Source organism: Erithacus rubecula (assembly GCF_903797595.1).
Source record: "Erithacus rubecula genome assembly, chromosome: 15".
Classification (NCBI taxonomy): Eukaryota; Metazoa; Chordata; class Aves; order Passeriformes; family Muscicapidae; genus Erithacus; species Erithacus rubecula.
Window position 1 is genome coordinate 7,430,411 of NC_136667.1, and position 18,067 is coordinate 7,448,477.

The following is an 18,067-nucleotide window of genomic DNA, read 5'->3' on the forward strand; positions in this document are numbered from 1 at the left end:
AGCAACAATGAACATCCCACTTATGGAGAAAAGTAAAAACTGATAAAGAAAAATAGATCCAGGAAGGATATATAAAATGTCAACTCCTTTTCCCATAAGCAAAACCTCATCACCCTGAAGGGATTGGCAGAGTTGGAAGCAAAATTTTCTTCATGCCTTGGTTGCACAAGTGGTTGGATTTGTTCTTGACACCATCATCATTGCCTCTCCATTCTGTCTCCAAAGCAGAAGGGCCACTTCTTGCCTTGCCTCCTTGTAGAAACTCCTCCACCTTGCTTACAGCAGGCTCACAGTGAAAAAAGACATTTCTCACCAGATGCAGATTGCTGCCTTGCTTTCATGGGATTCTAGACCCATGACTGATATATATTTTTTCAAGTTACCTGTAGGTCAGTTCAACACCAAAGAAATTGTCTCACTTTTTATCACTTTGACTTTAAACCAAGGTTGATGCTTTCTTAGGCAGAAAGCATTAATTTAAATGTGAACTGTAGAGCTTGATTCTGTTCAGATGTAAAGGAGGGGATAATTCCTGCAGCTGCAAGAGCCAACATTTTAAGTTTTTTGCCTTGCTTCACCTGTCAGTTTATAGCAGCCCTGTCTTTCTGATCCTCTCCTCTAGAGAGTGTAACATACCTGTTGAGTTCTGAATGAGAGTAATTACATGCTGTTGATAGACATTTAAATGATTTAAGTCATCTTCTTAAGATCCTGAAGGCCAGCATGGGGGTTTTTTAGCAGTTGTTGGTTGGTCTGTGTTGGCCTGCCAGGATTTAGTGTGTTCTGAAGTGATTTGCAAAGTGGGTTTTCTGGTCTTTAGTTCATGCCAGTTGGGAAGGGGAGAGGTAACTGAGCCCCAGCTTTGTCTGCTGAATCAGTTTTAGATGTGTGTGCCAGGTGCCAATATTAGTAAGCATGGCTATCACAGAAGATAGAGGTTAAGAACAGAATTTACTCATCGTATTCTTAAATAAGCACATCAAACACAATCTGCTGTATCACCAGAGCTGTTTGTGTTAGCTAAGGGCAATACCCAACATCTGATAATAGCACTGATGCAACCAAATGGAAAACATGGGTATCTCACTGCTCCTAGGAAATGTCAGAATTGTTTGCTGTATTCTTAGCATGTTAAGATTATAATTAATTTATTTTAAAATTAATTTTTCTCACCATTGGACTAACAGAAGATTCTGTAAATGGAATTGATAGTAATCCAGGGGTGCTTTCCCCTGGAAAAGTGGGAAAAGAAAAATGACGTCGGGCTGCTGATCAGGAGATGGGATATCTCACCTATGCTAGAGCCAAACTGGCTCTGGTTTGCTGGCTGATAATAATTCTGTATTCCTAGCTGAGACATTCAGGGGTGACTGGCTGGCATGGTGCTTGGCTGGTAGGTGGCTGTGAGGAACCAGCCTGATGGATCAGCCCCAGTGAGTGCTGAGCTAACAGGGGAAACACAGCCCTGCTTCAGGAGGATCCTCTCTGAAGATCCTCATCTCTCCATTTCTCACCCCGCATTTATCCCTGTGCTGTGATTTTTTTCTTTTCTCTTTTAGATACACAAAATACATTTAAAAAGAAACTTTCACATATTCAATGTGGCTCAATAAGGCTCCTTTAGTTTACATACAGTTCAGACAGATGGAAGACTAAGGACTAATTTCTCAGTGTGTCCTTGGTCTGAGTGAGTTTTGTATTGTTACAGAGAGAACCAACCTGAAGTGTCTGGTGTTGTAGCTCGGCCACTTATTCTGAATTTGCAGGCAAACTGTAAAGGAGTGTTTTCTTTAATTTTTGTTTATTATTTTCTCCTAAAGCCTGTGTCAGGACGCTGCACCTGTACTGGCTTTTTGTTCCCAAGGTAAGAGTATTCTGGCATCATTCCAGTATCTAAAATAGAAGTCTCCTTGAGAATCTGCTGCACAGAGTGATAAAATACAATCTTATTTTACCTTCCCACCTTTCAGATGCTGTTCCACACTCTCCTCACTCCTGGAGGAGTACCTGTACCTCCAACGTACTTGGTTGGTACTTAGTTGTCACTCTAAGGAGTACCTGTACCAATTAAGAGGTAATGTACCTCTTAGTTGTGGCTAGATTGAGACAGGCTGAGTAGCACTTTGCTAAATGAAAGGTCCCACTAATTTGGACAGAAAAGAGTATTTGTCCAGGTGTGGATCTGAAAGAGCCATGGAAAAGACCATTTATAAATAGGGGAGAATAATTAAGTCACCAGTTAATCAATCTGTGTCTCCTTATGTCTGTACACCGAGTGTGCTTTGACCAGCGTCCTCCTGTGTGATCCTATGGAATGCCTGGGGAAGGTCACTGTGACATCTCTTCCCCTAAAGGGTGAAATGTCACAGCCACCTTGGTAGTTAAAGCTTTGGAAGAATCCTCAAGCCCTTCTTTTTAAATTCCTCCTCTGGAGATGACTTTTATGACCTGCCCTTTCTGTGCCTGTACCTGAAAGGTGCGTTCAGAGGCTGAAATTTCCATGGTGTTTAACCCCCTAGTGTCCTCTCCTTTACGGCGTCTCCTGAGCCAGGACTGCAGCGTGGAGCAGGTAGAGGTGGGGCGGCTGTCGGGCAGGGAGTGTAGGTGATGCAGAGAGGGGCTCCGTGGGGAGGCGCGGGGGCACCTGCTCAGGTGAGGGTCGGTGCCTGATGGGCAGCCTGGAGGGAGAGGGAAAGGAGCAGAGTGTGTGGGTAGAGGAGGCAGAGGGGAAGGAGGTGGGTGACAGAGGGGGGCAGCAGGGCGCAAGGAGAGGCCGGAGCGGGGCAGGGAGCCAGGCAGGTTCCTCAGGGGAAGCGGGTCGGGCGGAGGGCAGGCGGTGCTCGCAGGGGATGTGGGCAGCGGGCCGGGCAGGGCTCGGCGGGCGGGTGTTCCCGAGGAAGTGGGCGCGGGGTCAGCGGGCGGGGATCGGGTCGGGTTCCGAGGGGCTGCCCCGGGGCGGGAGGCGGCCCCGCCCGGGCCCGGGGCAGCGCAGGGGCCGCGGCTGCGGCGGGGCAGCGAGGGGCGGGCGGCACCGCGCCGATAAAGGGCGGCGGCGGCGGGCGCGGGCAGAGCGCAGCGGCTGCGGCACAGATGGGGATGCTCAGCCTGCCCGGCTTTCTGTCCTGCGGGAAGAAGAAGGTGAGGCGGCGGGGGGAGGCGGGCCGGAGGCGCACCTGAGCAGGTGGGCTGTGGAGCTGCCCAGGTGGGCGTAGAGGCGCTCGGGCAAGCAGAGTGCAGATTCTGTTTTACCTGCTGAGGGCAGGTATGAAGTTGTCTGGGCAGGTGAGATCCTAACAGGTAGTGGAAGGTAAAGTGAGATGAACACCTGGGCATCTGTGAAAGGCACTAGGACAGGTGTTTTTTAAAGTACTGATGTGAACGTCTGGAGAATTGTGGGGGCATCTGGGCATGTGCAGAGGAAGAATTGGGGAGTCTACTGGAGCTGCCCCCAGGAGCTGACTGCACAAAGGACTAAGACAAAACTCTCTGTAGAGGTGTTCGGGTGCTCTGGCAGGACCCTCTCTCACAGGTCTGTGCTGTCCTGCCAGGGAGCAGTTGGACTGGCAGCACAGCTGGCTGTGCCCACCCTCCCATGGCGCCTCCAGCTCCCCAGGCTTGCCAAGGTATGTCTCTGGACAGAGAAATGAGGATATCATTGCCTTTCTTGCCCGGTGAGTGATCACAAGCCTTCCCTCTTCCCTTCCAAGGACTTCAACTTGACAAATGAAAAAGATGCCCACTCCAGCGGCAGCGATGAGAACGCAGAGCGAGGAAACTGGTCCAACAAGGGCGACTACCTGCTGTCCATGGTGGGCTATGCCGTGGGCCTGGGCAACGTCTGGCGCTTTCCCTACCTCACCTACCAGAATGGAGGAGGTACCTGTGCTGAATGCAGGGGTGGGTGGGCACACCTTGCTGTCCCCAGGAGAGAGGGGGGCAAGCTCCCATGGCCAGCTCTGAGGTTGGGCATGTTCTGTCAAAGCTGGATGAGTGCATCACCCTGGGAACTGGGATAGAGCCCACTCATGGGAGTGGGGAGTGAGAGGCATCTCTGTGCTTTTTGAGTGCCAGCTGAGAAGGGAAATAGTATTTGGTTTGAATTGCAAATTTCTACCTGAGAATTCCAGAACTCTTCTTACTTATTCACAACCAACATGCACCTTTTTGGTCCATGTGCCAATATCCTCTACTTGTCTAAATAGCTATTCTCCTTCTCCAGTGCTTACTTCCTAGTACGTTTATGTTATATACCATACCTGGTATGTTTATAGAGAACAACTGAATCCCCTCTGCACCTTTGATTTTCCATGCAAACAATCTAAGCTGGAATAATTATCCCAGTTTAATAATTACCCAGATTAGACACTAGGGAAGTGTGAGACAGAGAGAGCCTCTACCTGCTTATGCAATGAACTAGTGACAAAGCCAAACAGAGGCACTGGCTTCCTTGCTTGTATTCCAGAGCTTTATCTTCTTGCCAGGCTACCTTTATCTTCTTGCCTGGTAATTAAAGAGAGCGTAAATAGTAACTGCAGAGAATTTACTTGTATGTACCTATTTGCTCTGCCTAACAGTCATTGAAGTCAAATTCTGGTCTATAAATGCAGCACAGTCCACACACATGCACATGGAGCATAAGGAGGCATTCTCAGTACAGAATATTTATTGGAGCTTGGCTGGTTTGCATTACTTACAGTTTTGTTGAAGAAAATTGTGAAAACAAAATAAGTTGTGATGTCGGCCCTTGGACTTGATACTTTTTTTCTTATCTGCTGCAGCAGAAACTTTGCATTTAAAGCATACTTATGCTTCTTTGCTTCCTTTTCTGTGCCCCTTGCCCATGATTGGCGTGGTAAAGACAACTGCTACATCTTTGTTTCAAAACACAGGAGTAATCCAGTTAATTCTCTGGGACAATTTGCTTCCTGAAATTACATCAGGTATTTGAAGTTCCTTGCAGAACCAGGTCCTTGATTGCATAAATTCACTGAGAGTGATGAGGACAGATTCCTGCAGGGGTATCATGTTGTGTTTATGAAACTTGTGCTCTCGCTTTCCCTGTCTTTTGAGCACATACAAAGAAGTGCCAGTCCCTTCCTCAGAACAGGGTGCTCACTGATATCAGGTTAACATGCACTTTTAAATGGACTTGAACAAGAGCCATCCTGAGATGCTGTTTGACACAGGACTCAGCCAACCATAGAAAATAATCTTCATGCTTTGATGTCCAGTAGCTACTTAACAGGGCAGTTGCAAAATACAGCTAAGTACACACAGGAATGGTTCTGTTCCTCTTTAAATTAAAAGCTGAAAGATTAAATAGAAAGTGGACAAGGCTGGTGGTGCCTACAGCTGAGCAGTGTTCCTGCTTGTATTAGAGCACAACTTCAATAGTTTTTGTAAAATTAATTTACTTCCTATAAGAGAAGCCATTATTTTTAAATCAGCAGTTCTGACAGTCTGGATCTCTTCATTGTAGGTGCTATTTAGTCTTATAGAAAACAGGACTTGGAAACAAACCTCTCTATTTTGAAAAAAAGCCCCTACAGTCGGGTATTTGAGGGGAAAGGGGGAGTATAAAATGTGATAAAACTGGGGTAAATGCTGAAAGATGCATTGTTTTCTCTGTGTGTGTGACTCTGCTTTCCCCCTGTTTTTTCTCTCCTTCTCTCAGGTGCTTTTCTGATCCCCTATACCCTGATGTTGGCATTAGCTGGCTTGCCCTTATTTTTCATGGAATGTTCCCTTGGGCAGTTTGCCAGTCTGGGGCCAGTTTCTGTCTGGAGAATACTACCATTGTTTCAAGGTTGGTTTTGTTATCTTTTCTGAGATCTTTTTAATTCTAATAATACACTGTTGTGAATTAATGATTTCTTCATAAAGTTACTAATTCTGAGACACCAATATCCATGTAGCACCTATTCCTAACGTTACAGGGTCAGTCTTATGTTCCCAGGTACATACTTCCTCATTATTCAGTTAATAAACAGATGTTGAGTAAAGATTTCCCCAAAAAGGTTCTTGGTTGTGAAAAGTTTTATCAATGATTCTTCCAGTATTAAGGAGCATATCACCCTCACTCCAGCTGTCCAGGCAGAAGGAAATATCCCTGTTCTGCTGTGCAAGGGAAAACTTCAGTAAAACAACTGGTGTACTGTGTGCAACAGATTGAAAACAAATTTTAGAAGTTGACTTTATCACTTTTTTTATGCTTCACATCAAGGTAGCTTGCAAGGCAACTGTGTGTTGGATGGATTAATTCTGTATTTGGCTGCCAGTGTGTGCACAGGCATTCAGGTCTGGCTGCTCTGTGCAATATTGTGCACAGTCATCCAGCAGCTGCCCTGGGAGTCATCTGCTGGTGTGATAAAACAGCCCAGGCTCTGGCTTTGTGAACTGAAGTGCCTCTTGTGATAGGAGAAATGTCTGCACACTGCAGTGGTAGTTTGTGAGGGTTTGTATTTCATAGGGAGATTTGTTTGGGAACAATTAATCATGTGCTTTGCTCACCTGTCCATCCCAGCCCTGAGCCATGGGTGTAAAGGACTATACAATGGTTTTATTTGCCTTAATCTGCCAGAGGAGTTAATGTAGGAACAAGGAAGTTTCCTTCTGATGCAGCAAGAATTTGCTTGTCACCTACAGAGATTGGTTGCCCCAACATTTACTCTTTTTGCTAGTCTCTGTTCTGCAGCACAAGAGCTTTCATGAAGCAGTGTGTTTATCTTTAAAACAAAAGTTTATAAACACAGCATATCATTGATGTGTCTGTGAAGAGAGAAACTTAAATATCGTTTCTAAGATGACTGGTACAGTTTGTCAGGCTTTCCCAAACTCACAGAACAAAACAAATTTTAAAAAGGGGGAGAACAGTAATACTGGCAAAATTTACTTGCCAGTTTAAAGCATTCATTACAGTGGAATCTTTAAAATGGCTTGGGCATGTCCTTGTACAGTTTGTTTTCTTTTACTAAGTTTCTGTCTGAATAGGGAGAGAAGAAAATACTGAATTTCGTCCTTAGACTTTGCAAATATTCCAATTTTTCTATGGGCCTGATACAAACTCTATTTCAAAACCGTGTTTGAGAGGGTTGGTTTGGATCATGTCCATCATTTCATGGGTTTAAAATTTCACTGTTTGTTTGCTGTTATAAAATATTTTATAACCAAACAAAAACCGACTTCAAGTTCTTCCCAAGTAGCCTTTGAAGAGTCAAGTGAAGGCTATTTGTTTTGGTGGGGATATTTCTGCAACCTGAATTTGGGGTGGTTAAGACATTGTGTCTTTCTCTTTCCTAGGAGTGGGCATCACAATGGTCATCATCTCAGCATTTGTGACTATCTACTACAACGTTATCATTGCTTATGCACTTTACTATTTATTTGCCTCATTTCAAAAAGTGCTCCCATGGTCAGAGTGCTTTTCCTGGGCAGATGAATTCTGCAGCAAGACACGAATAGGTATGATACTTACCAGGTAGAATTTAATATTATTTTTGTTTTGGTAATTGGACTGGTTTTTTGAGATGGGAGTATAGGAGCAGGACAGCTACCTGTGGCTTCAAAAGTCCTTCCTGGAGTTTTGAATCTGAACACAGAGGAGTGATGCTTATCCACATCCGTGCCACCAGTTCTGGGTGCTTGGGAAATCTACAGAGAACTGGGCTGAAATCTTGTTGGATCCTCTTTTTCTTTTTTAAAAACCTCAGCTTTTCTCTAGTACATGCAATCCCTGGAAATACTGCATTCCCATTTCATCAGGCTTAGTGGCAAAAAAATACTTTCCTTCCTTGAGACAAACTGGTGCAGTATTTTTTATCGAGGTTTTTTCATTATCTCTTGCTTCCCCTGTGGCAATGGTAATCCTGAGCACCACTCAGGCACTGGTTTCACACTTCATTAACCCTTTAGAATCTATCTCTGCACTATTGTTCTTGTGTTCGACTGCAGATGTAGGGCCATAACACTTGTTATCTCGCCAGTTTCCATACCAGACCAGTTTAAGGCAAAAGGTGAAGCTGGTGAGGTAATTACCAGTTAGCAGCTGGAAATGTCTTGCCAGGTAACCAGTGATTATTAAAATAACAAGGACAGGTCAGGATGGATTACGTTGTTTACCGTATTAATGTAAATATATCTCAACCATAGATCTGAAAACCTCTTCTATGATGCCTAATGTAACAAAAAGTTGATGATTGTTTATTGGCAAAACAAAAAAATATTTCAGTATATAATTTGTAAGTTTTGGGGGAACACAAAACTGAACTGAAGAAGCTGACCTGAAATATGCTTCAACAAGAATTTCCAGTAAATGCTGCTACGTATGCAGATAAAGTGTTTTTTATTGTATGTTCTGGCAAAAAGTTTCCAACCCTAGTTTCCATTCCTCTAATCCTGCTCCAAGGAAAATATTTAAAGTGCTCTCTGCCACAGTAAGATGAAACCAAATGATCTATGTGTCACCTTGGTTTGGGACAAAGGTTTTCATAGAGTAACCAAGGCTACAATTTTAGCTATGCTCACTTCTGATTTTTATGAGTATTCTTGAGGATAAATAAAACAGACTCTTGATGTTTAAATTTACAGTCAAGTAGTGAAGTCACAGCTGCAAATGACATTTCAGGTTTGTTTCTAAATATTGTTAGCAGGCAAACTGAAGCTGTAATTGCTTAGGAAACACATTTACTGTATCAGTCTGATTTTTTTTTTTTTAAATAATAATCATCCCAGTGTTAATGATTCCTTTTTCTTGATTTCAGTAAATGATTGCAATGCAACCTTGGGTGGGGAAATCATTCGTGCAAACTTCTCAGTCATCACAAGCCACAATCTCACGTGTATAAATGGCACCATAAATTACAAACCAGTGCAATTTCCCAGTGAGCAATACTGGAAGTAAGTAAATACTTTAAAGAAATTACAAAAAATACCTTTTTATTCATTGTGGTTTTGGATATATCTTTTATTTTTGTCTTATCTTGCACTCCAGAAAAAAAATCTAGTCAAGAGACACAGGCATGCAAATCACTATAGAAGGGATTTAAAATTTAATAGATAAGTTTGGCCTTTATAAGAGAAATTATATATAGAAATAGAAGCAAGTAAGTCAACCTTTAACCAACTGAAAAATACTCCAATTTAAAGAAGTCCTTTTCTCTGGAGTCCTGGTAGGCACTAGTTGGCATCTTTACATATAGCATATATTTTTATTTTTCTCAGGAGTTACTGTGTAAAATATATTCACCTTATTCTGAATCTGGGCCTGTTGTGAAATTGCCATTTCTTTATAGCCCCATGATCTCAATTTGCCCCATGTTCCCTGGGTTCCTGGAAACTGATTCTTATGGGCTCTTCTCTTCCTGTCAGAATTTCATTATTAACACAGAATGTCTTAGGTGGGCCTTACAGGAGATGTATGGAGAGATCAGAGCTGGAAGGCTTCAAAAATGCAGTTAAATGTACATTTTCTCAATGCCAATTGTGCAATTCTAACTGCACACTCTTGGAAGAAGCTGCAGTCTTGTCACAGCCACACACAGCAGCTCATGTTTTCCTGAGAAGCAGCTGCAGAGGAGGGGAGGGTGCATGTTTGGGTGGGTGTGGGGGTGTGTGCTGCAGCCCCTCCTGAGCAGAGCATCCTGTGCTTTCAGCAAAGTGGCTCTGCAGCGCTCGAGTGGGCTGGATGAGACCGGCAGGATCGTGTGGTACCTGGCTCTCTGCCTCCTCCTCTCCTGGATAATCGTTGCAGCTGCCCTGTTTAAAGGAATAAAATCTTCTGGAAAGGTATGTTAGAGCAAGGAGATGACTTTTGGCCTAATTCTGCCCTTCCAATGTCAGTTGGACCAGGGAAGTTTAGCACAAGGCAGGATGCAGTCCTAACATCCCCCCTCTGCTGGGCTCAGCATTTGGCTTCCCTCTTCAGCTTCCTAGCTGTTACATAAAATATGAGTAAAGTGCTGATTACACAGCCATTACTTAACACCTGGGCCTCAACTCCACCAGGCTACCCTGTATTTTGGGATCTTGCTGTCATGCAGTGGTTCCAGCTGAGTTTTAGCAGTTGCCTGGGCTGTGATGGAAGCGTGCATGTGATGGCACACGTGGGCACACGCCCCGGGAACACCCGGTGATTATTTTGTATTTCCAGTCTGGTTGAGATGTTTGGACAATACAGGTCAGGTCCTGTGAACAGATGTGTGTGTGCAGGTTCCTGCCACATTGTGAAATGTTGTTTGTTCCCAAAAGTTGAAATGATTTTTAGGGACAAGGTACTTAGATGCTTGTTTTCACAATCTGCCTCTGCTGAGCTCCCATTTCCACAAGCTGCAGCATGGTTGTCTGGAGTTTTCTTGGGCTTGGCTGTCTTCAGGCAGGCTTAATTTCATCCTTCCTCATCTGAGACTCTTTTCTTGGTTTTGTTCCTACCTCCTCATACTCTTTTCTCACCTTCATGTTGTATCTCCATCATTTACTCCTTCAGCCTCAGTTGCCTCTGTTCTTTTGTTCACCTTTTCTGCACAGATTTTTTTCCCCCCTCCTTTTCCTTCTGTCATTCTGCCTTTCTTTGGTTCCTTGCTGCCTGCTTTCCTCTGCTCAGTGTGATGCCTCCTCCTGTTTTGCTTTCTGCCCTTGTGTCATGCTCTGGGGTGGAGTATCTGTGCTTTCCCAGCCTCAGTTGTTTGGCTGCATGGCTCCTCTTAATCTCATTGGGTTCCTGACAGTTGGCTCTTCCTGTTGTCACTTTTTTTCTGGCACAAGGCAATCCTCTTTGGAGAGTAAGGTGAGACTTGGAAGAATCTAGCTGGGCAGTAGCAAGACAGATGAAAAGCAGAGAGAATTGTCCATTCTAAGCAAGCATGAGGGAGGTCTTCAGAAATGTCAGACTCGCCACATGATGGTGCAATGCTCTGGCTGGGTGGAACCAGCAGTACTAGGTAAATTACCTGTCTGCATAACACTGAAACTAAGACTCAAGAAACCAGAGTATTGTTGAAAATAGCCTGTGTGGCAATAACTCTGCTGCTGGCCTTGGTCCCATTGTGTTCAATGATCAAACAACAACACAATAGATCTGTGCCTGAGAGAACCTGGAGTCCTTGCTCCTGTAAAGAAGGCCTCCAGAACACCGACTTTTAAAAATGGTTTTGTTTTGGTTTTTTTTGGGTTTGTTTGCTTGTTTTTGGTGGGTGGGAGTAGCAGGGAGCTCATCAGGAGATAATTCTACCCTGATCACCTAGTTTTTCCTGGCTTTCAGTTTGCACTTGCTAGAAGTACTACTTAGAAAGAGATGTCTGGGGTAGTTGAGTCCAGACCTTGCTACAGCAGTCAATCATGTCAGAAAAAGCATTTCTGAGACTAGTCAAGTGCAATCTGAAATGTGGATGTGTGGCTTGGGCCTTCTGCTTCTGCTGGAATGCAGCTCCAGAACCGGCTCAGCCAGAAGGTTTGGTGGTTGGCATGTGCTCACTTCCCTGGCTCCCTGTTTTTCTTTTGTACCAGCAGACCTTAGCCTAAAGTCTGTCCAGCCTTCCTGCATGGAGGTCTGTGGATCCCCTCACACCTGTCTTTCTGCAGGTTGTCTACTTCACTGCACTCTTCCCATATGTCATCCTGCTGATCCTGCTGGTGCGAGGGGCCACCCTGGAAGGTGCTTTGGATGGCATTGAGTACTACATTGGGCGCCAGTCCAACATCACCAAGCTGATGGAGGCAGAGGTGAGGCAGCGTCAGCCCCACAACTGTGACACATTTCCCTTGTTATGTGGGCTTGCTGCTTTTTTTTCCCCTGTCAGTTGCTTCAGGTCCTGCCCTGTATTTTGTATCAGCAGCTGGTTGTGTAAAAAGTCCAACCACTCTTCCAGCTACTCTTGAACTGAAAGACAGTCACTCTCTTCCCTGTCCCTGCCACACCAGTGATGACAGCTGTGCTATTGCCTCTGAACAGTTCTTGGGGATCATGCTGGAGTTTCTTCTTAGCAAGGCCTGCTGAGAAACTTCTTGCTGATAATTTTGAGGGACTTTATCATAAGGGAGGGGATCCCTGTGTTTGAATTCAGGCTGTGCCTTGCCTGAGAAATTACCTTGGGTAATTAGGTGGACCAGGAAGGGCACCTCGTGCAAAGAAAGCCAGGGCTTCTTTTGTTCTGGCTTATGCCAATATTACTGCAGTTTTATAAAAAACAACAGTTAAGTGTGATATTTATTTCTAGTACTTCAGTGAGTGGTTGGCACTAGCTGAGGGGCTGCATCAGAGGCAGAAGTGGTTTATCTGGGTAATGATGTGTTTGACTCACACAAGTGGGAGGGTACATGGAAGTTCTCACTCCTGCAGCCAGTCCTAGTTATCCTTATTTGTTGGCTCTGTGCCAAGATTCATATCTCAACAACCCACCTATGTGAACAAATTGAATCTCTTCTTCAGGGTTAGCCCAATAAGATTTAAGTATTCAGCAATATGACCTTTGAGACTTCTTAAATATTTAAGTATTCCCTATGACCTTTGGAGATCATAAAGATACCGTTTGTGATTGAGACTGCAAGGTCACCAGTGTGCTATATTCTATCCTCCCTCAAATTCATGTGAAATAGAATTAGATATACAGGCTGAATGAAAAAAATTACCCTTGACCTTAAACAGATTTAAATGTTTATGATAAGTACTATAAGTAATACAGTAATGTTCTTTTTTTTTTTTTTTTGGTAGGTTTGGAAAGATGCTGCCACCCAAATATTTTACTCCCTGTCCGTGGCATGGGGTGGGCTTGTTGCTTTGTCTTCATACAACAAGTTCCACAACAACTGCTACTCAGATGCCATTCTAGTTTGTGTGACCAACTGTGTCACCAGTGTATTTGCTGGGTTTGCAATATTCTCCATCCTGGGACATATGGCATTTGTGTCTGAGAGACCCGTGTCAGAGGTCGTGGACTCAGGTAGGCTGATGGTCATAATTTTGGTACTGGGACTTGCATTGGCCAAGGCATGACAATAACCTCCTTCTTTCCACTGTTTTCAGGATTTGACCTGGCCTTTGTAGCCTACCCAGAGGCTCTCTCCAAGTTACCTGTTTCTCCTCTGTGGTCCTTCTTGTTTTTCTTCATGCTTCTGCTTTTGGGTCTTGACTCGCAGTTTGCCAGCATAGGTGAGTGGGTTTTAAGTGACTCATGGCTTTTCAAATGACCATTGCCTTTCTTAATTGTGCTGCTCAGACTCCCTACTTCTTCCTTTGCAGAAACACTTACAACCACAATTCAAGATATAAGTCCCAAAGTGATGAAAAAATTAAGAGTGCCTATAACCCTGGGTCTGTGTGCAGTGCTCTTTCTTCTTGGGCTTATCTGTGTTACTCAGGTAAGAAATTAAGTTTTTGGGGTTGTGAGTTTAGTTATGCTGCAAGTGATGAACTCAAATCAAAGAAGTTTTTCCAACTGTTCTTGTCCTTGTGGATCAGTCTTAGAGACCCTTGAATTTTGATAGTGTGCCTGGACATGCAAGTAAGCAATTCCCAGGGGAAGCTTGAAGAACCAAGGTTTTCTGTGATTATTGAACTGAGACATGCTTTTAAATAGAAGGCCTTTACAGAGCCTGTGTACTATCAGCCTGATTTATCGTTCCTCAGTTCAGGAATTTGTTTGTGTAATCACAAGTACATGCATACAACATGTCCACGGCACAGTGAGTACTGCTAATAAATGCTGATGGGATCTTTTTGTTCAGAACTCAATACCAATCAGGACAGGAACTGAGGAATGGCCTGTTCATGTAATAAAAACCCATTAGCTCATGAGGATCTGTAGATTGCATGGTTACTTCTCCTCTGTGTGTGTATATATATATAAATAGACATATAGAAAAGGAACTTTAAGTATACTGTGTAAAATTTCTTGAGGCAATTGCTTTTAAGAGTATGAAGGTTCATTGCAATTACTTCATCTAGAAATGCAGATTTATGTGATTGTGGTGAGTAGACAGTTGTATGGTCAAGCAAAGCACATAAGTCCTGAAACAGGGTGGTGGGGAAGTTTGCAAGGGATTTAGGACACCAGAGTGTAAAATGGCTCAGAGATTGTTTCCTGCTCTGTGATCCTCTGTTGCATGCTGGTGTTTAAAGCTGTGGTTAGCCCCATGGAGAAGTAGTGTATATAGGAGGATAGAAGCCTCCCAGAATTGATAACTGGTATAGCTATTGCTGTAGCTCAGTGTGAAAACTTCAGCACCAACTTTATTCCTGTAAGCTTCAAATTTAAATCTTGCTCTCGGCTGTTTATAAATGCTCTGCACATACATAGATCTTGGTCTTAGTATCTATAGTATTTTGTTTGATGTGCTTTTCAACTTTACATAGAGAGATTTGAAGAAAATAATATTCACAAATCTGTACTTGACTTGGGGAACTGTGAACTTAAAAACTCAGTCGTGATTAGTTAAATTGTCTTGAACAAAAGCATCTTATTTTGTGTAAGTATTTTACTACTCCAATTTTAACCTCAACTGTTTGTTCTGCAGGCAGGAATTTACTGGGTTAACCTAATAGATCACTTCTGTGCTGGATGGGGAATCCTTATTTCAGCTGTCCTGGAGATAATAGGCATCATCTACATTTACGGTAAATTATTTGCATTGAAAACACATAATTAAACTAAGCAATCCCAGGAACAGTGTAGATCACAGAGTGGTTTTGGGGTGGAAGGGACTTGAAAGATCACACTGTTCCAGCCCCCTGCCATGAGCAGGGACACCTTCCACTAGACCAGGTTTTTCAAAGCCCCATCTAGCCTGGGCTTGAGCAGTGCCAGGGGTATGATATATATACTGATTACTGCAATAAAAAATTGGTACGTTAACAGTCTGAACAGCATAAGAACAAAAAGGTTAATAAATAATGCAGAACTGGAGAAACTGTCTTTGATCATTGCCTTTCTTTGATCACTTTTGAGTAACCCCATCTGCAAGGGAGGTACCTTTACAATGAGCCCCCTGATTGTCTTCCAACAGGAGGAAACAGGTTCATTGAAGACATTGAAATGATGATTGGAAAGAAGAGCTGTTTGTTCTGGATGTGGTGGAGAATATGCTGGTTTTTCATCACTCCTGCGCTGTTAATGGTGCGTGCACATGACTGGATTGTGTTAGTGGGACAGAACTCATCACTTCATATTGAAGAGGTTTCTGTGTGAAGATTCAGGGCTGACTGCCCAGGCTCTCTGTATAAAGATGGGGCATAGCTGTGCCAGTGAAGTATCTATGGGCTGTCTCTGCTGTCTGATTCATTCCCTCCTCCTCTGATCCTCTCCAGCAGAGGCTGGAGCTTGAGATCAGTTACTGATGAGCTGGCTCTACACTCCCAAGGTCTAACATAGAACAACTAGATCCTCTGCCTTGGCAGCTGGATTATCTTAATTTTAGACTGAGATTGGTTTGAAAACCTTTTGAGGAAAATCCCATTTTGGGGTCAGATGTTATTCTGTTCTCCTGTCTGATTGAGACCTTTTAATATCGTGTTAATGTCTACTTTTTGTTACACCATACTTATAATTGTGAGTGTAGATGGTTGGATTATTTTACTGTGACAGAATTTATTAACATCCCCAATCCAGGAGCAGTGGCAAGTCACTCGGGCCAGCACATTACTTGTAATCATTCCAGACTATAGTTTCAAAAATGCTTAAAACGATCTAATTTCTGAAGCAATATTTGCCAATTTCTAATCTTAGATTCTTTCCTGTGTTCCTGTAAATAATGGAACTCAGGAATGCATAAAACTTATAGAGGAAGGTACTGGGCTCAGCCAGCAACATATGTATTATTCAGCATAAGATTTTAAGAGAACCCAGAGATCAAGTTATGTTTAAACACAGATATACTTAGTGCATCTCACTGACATTTTTCAGTCCTGCCCTTCAGTCTTTGGTGACGACTGAACATCAAATCCTGCACAACTGTTCTCACACTCAAAGCAAGATGGAACAGTGCAGAACTTGTAGACAACTCTTCTTTTTATTAACCCAAATTGCAAGCAGTGCAAATTCAGTGTTGCTGGAAACCTGCTTTTCTCTCTTATTGATTTGCCATTTTTTCTAGGCTATTTTGATCTGGTCTTTGATCACGTTTTCACGTCCCACTTATGGCTCAGTGTCATATCCAAACTGGGGAACTGCTGTTGGCTGGTGCATGATCATCTTCTGTGTCATCTGGATTCCCATTGTTGCTATTGTAAAAATACTTAAAGCTGAAGGAAGCCTTGTTGAGGTAAGGGAAAAAAAAAGCCCACTGTCATCACCTCAAATCTTAATTTCTTTGGTATTATCAGGACCATCTGTGCTTTCTTCTCCAACACATCTACTACTTTGACATGTTTTTCAACTGGATTTTTAGATCAAAACATTATCTCTGGTAGTTACATCAAAGTTGCATCTATCCTACCATGTTTTGATGAGAAGATAAAGTCTAGTTCTCTGGGAGTGCACACATACACACCATTCAAAAGAGATTTTTTTCATCAGTTCTGTTGCTATTCCAGCTCCTTTAAATTCTGTGAAGAATTTATATTGCTTTCTATCCCCATATCATTTTCTGGACTTCTGCCTCCCACTCCTCACAGAAGCAAGCAACAGATCTGAGGCATTCTTCTCTTGGCAAGCTTTCCCAAACAGTTGTATTGGCCACAGCTTTCCCTGTTTTTGACTTCAGGGTCCAGAACCCACTGACCCCAAATCTACTTGGAACTATTTTAAACAATTTTGGTGATTTGCCATTTGTTGAGTTGCAGTGCGTATGTAGAGCTGTGGGAGTCTTTTGTATCAGGATGGACAATCCCTGGGACAAGCTCAGGCACTCTGTATAAACTGGTGCTACAGGTGCAGTTTATTGTAAGGGCATGGGGATAGAAAGTCCTGCTAAGGGCTGCCAGCCACAGCCCTGAGCAGGACGGAGAGAGAGTGAGGAAGTAAAGGGTAAGAGCAAAGAGGGTAAGAAAGAGAGAGAGGAAAGAGGGGGAAAGCAAGAGTAAGAGAGCGATTTCCTGTTTACAATACAATAAGTATTCTTCTATGATGAATATTCTAATTTCTATTAACCAATCTAACAAAAGATACAAATTATATAGCATTTACATACAGCCTATCAGAATCATTACATTACATTACCATAGTGTGTTGTACTTTAAACTCTAAAATCTACTCTTTGGACCCTAGCAGGGTCTTCTCTGACCTTTGGACCTGCTCTCCAGCAGAAGGCATTGTTCTATTAAGAGGGCATTACTTTTAGCTGGCTATCCTATTGTCTTATAGTTTATTAACTGAGGTTTGGTATTTCAATCTCACTTACGGTTTCTATATTTTCAGAATCTAAGCAATCATATTTGTAAGGTTTTCCTGGTTCATCCTTCCCAACATCAATCTATGATTTTACTGTATTTTGAAAGTGGGCTAGAGTAAGCCATGGAACAGCTCTTGGTTTTGTTTTGCAGCGCATTGTCAGCTGCTGCCGGCCTGCTGCAAACTGGGGCCCCTACCTGGAGCGGCACCGGGGAGAGCGATACAGCCACGTTGTGGATCCCAAGAGAAGGGAGCACGAGATTCCCACTGTGTCTGGGGCTGTGTACAAGGAACAATGTATATGATGTGTTTAATGGCTGTTTGGATGATTGTTTTTTAGCACATATGTGGGTTTTGTCTTTTTGTATTGGAAAGGGACGAGGCAAAAAGAAAAAAAAAGAAAAAGGCAAATCGGCACCCTTGCCCTTTAAAATCCAGCCCCCAGATGAAAGTAAGTGGTATTATTTATTTTTAGTGCTTTAGTCTTTGGGGAGGAACACATCAATTAGGCACTGAGATCTCACCAGATATGTAGTTTGAGAGGGCAGGATAATACACTGCAGGCTCCCAGTGCTGGACTGGGCACGCTTAACCCCATCCAACTGGTATCCAGCTGGACTGCAGATACGGGTGTGGAGGAGAGTGAAGACATTCTGGTGCTCCCCAGCTGGAGCCCCAAGGTGCTTTTTGTGTGTGTGTGTGTGTGTCCTGAGCTGCAGCTGCTGCCTTCTGTGCTCTGCCACCCCAGGGGT

General features: G+C 43.4%; 1 protein-coding gene across 4 annotated transcripts; it reads left to right on the plus strand.

Annotated features, from left to right (window-relative positions):
- The first annotated feature begins 2,415 nt into the window (after positions 1-2,415).
- SLC6A14 (solute carrier family 6 member 14) lies at positions 2,416-17,659 on the plus strand. 4 transcript variants are annotated; one of them, XM_079318885.1, is made up of 15 exons: positions 2,416-2,569; positions 3,549-3,623; positions 3,708-3,876; positions 5,675-5,806; positions 7,300-7,461; positions 8,760-8,895; positions 9,651-9,783; positions 11,575-11,715; positions 12,704-12,932; positions 13,016-13,141; positions 13,232-13,350; positions 14,506-14,605; positions 14,995-15,104; positions 16,081-16,248; positions 17,468-17,659. In XM_079318885.1, the coding sequence occupies exons 1-15, from the start codon at positions 2,501-2,503 to the stop codon at positions 17,618-17,620; spliced, it is 2,022 nt and encodes a 673-aa protein (XP_079175011.1). In that variant the 5' UTR covers positions 2,416-2,500; the 3' UTR covers positions 17,621-17,659. The 4 variants fall into 4 exon arrangements, with proteins under 4 accessions (XP_079175011.1, XP_079175013.1, XP_079175014.1 ...); XM_079318886.1 differs by lacking the exon at positions 2,416-2,569 and adding an exon at positions 3,063-3,138; XM_079318887.1 differs by lacking the exon at positions 3,549-3,623.
- Positions 17,660-18,067: the final 408 nt, after the last annotated feature.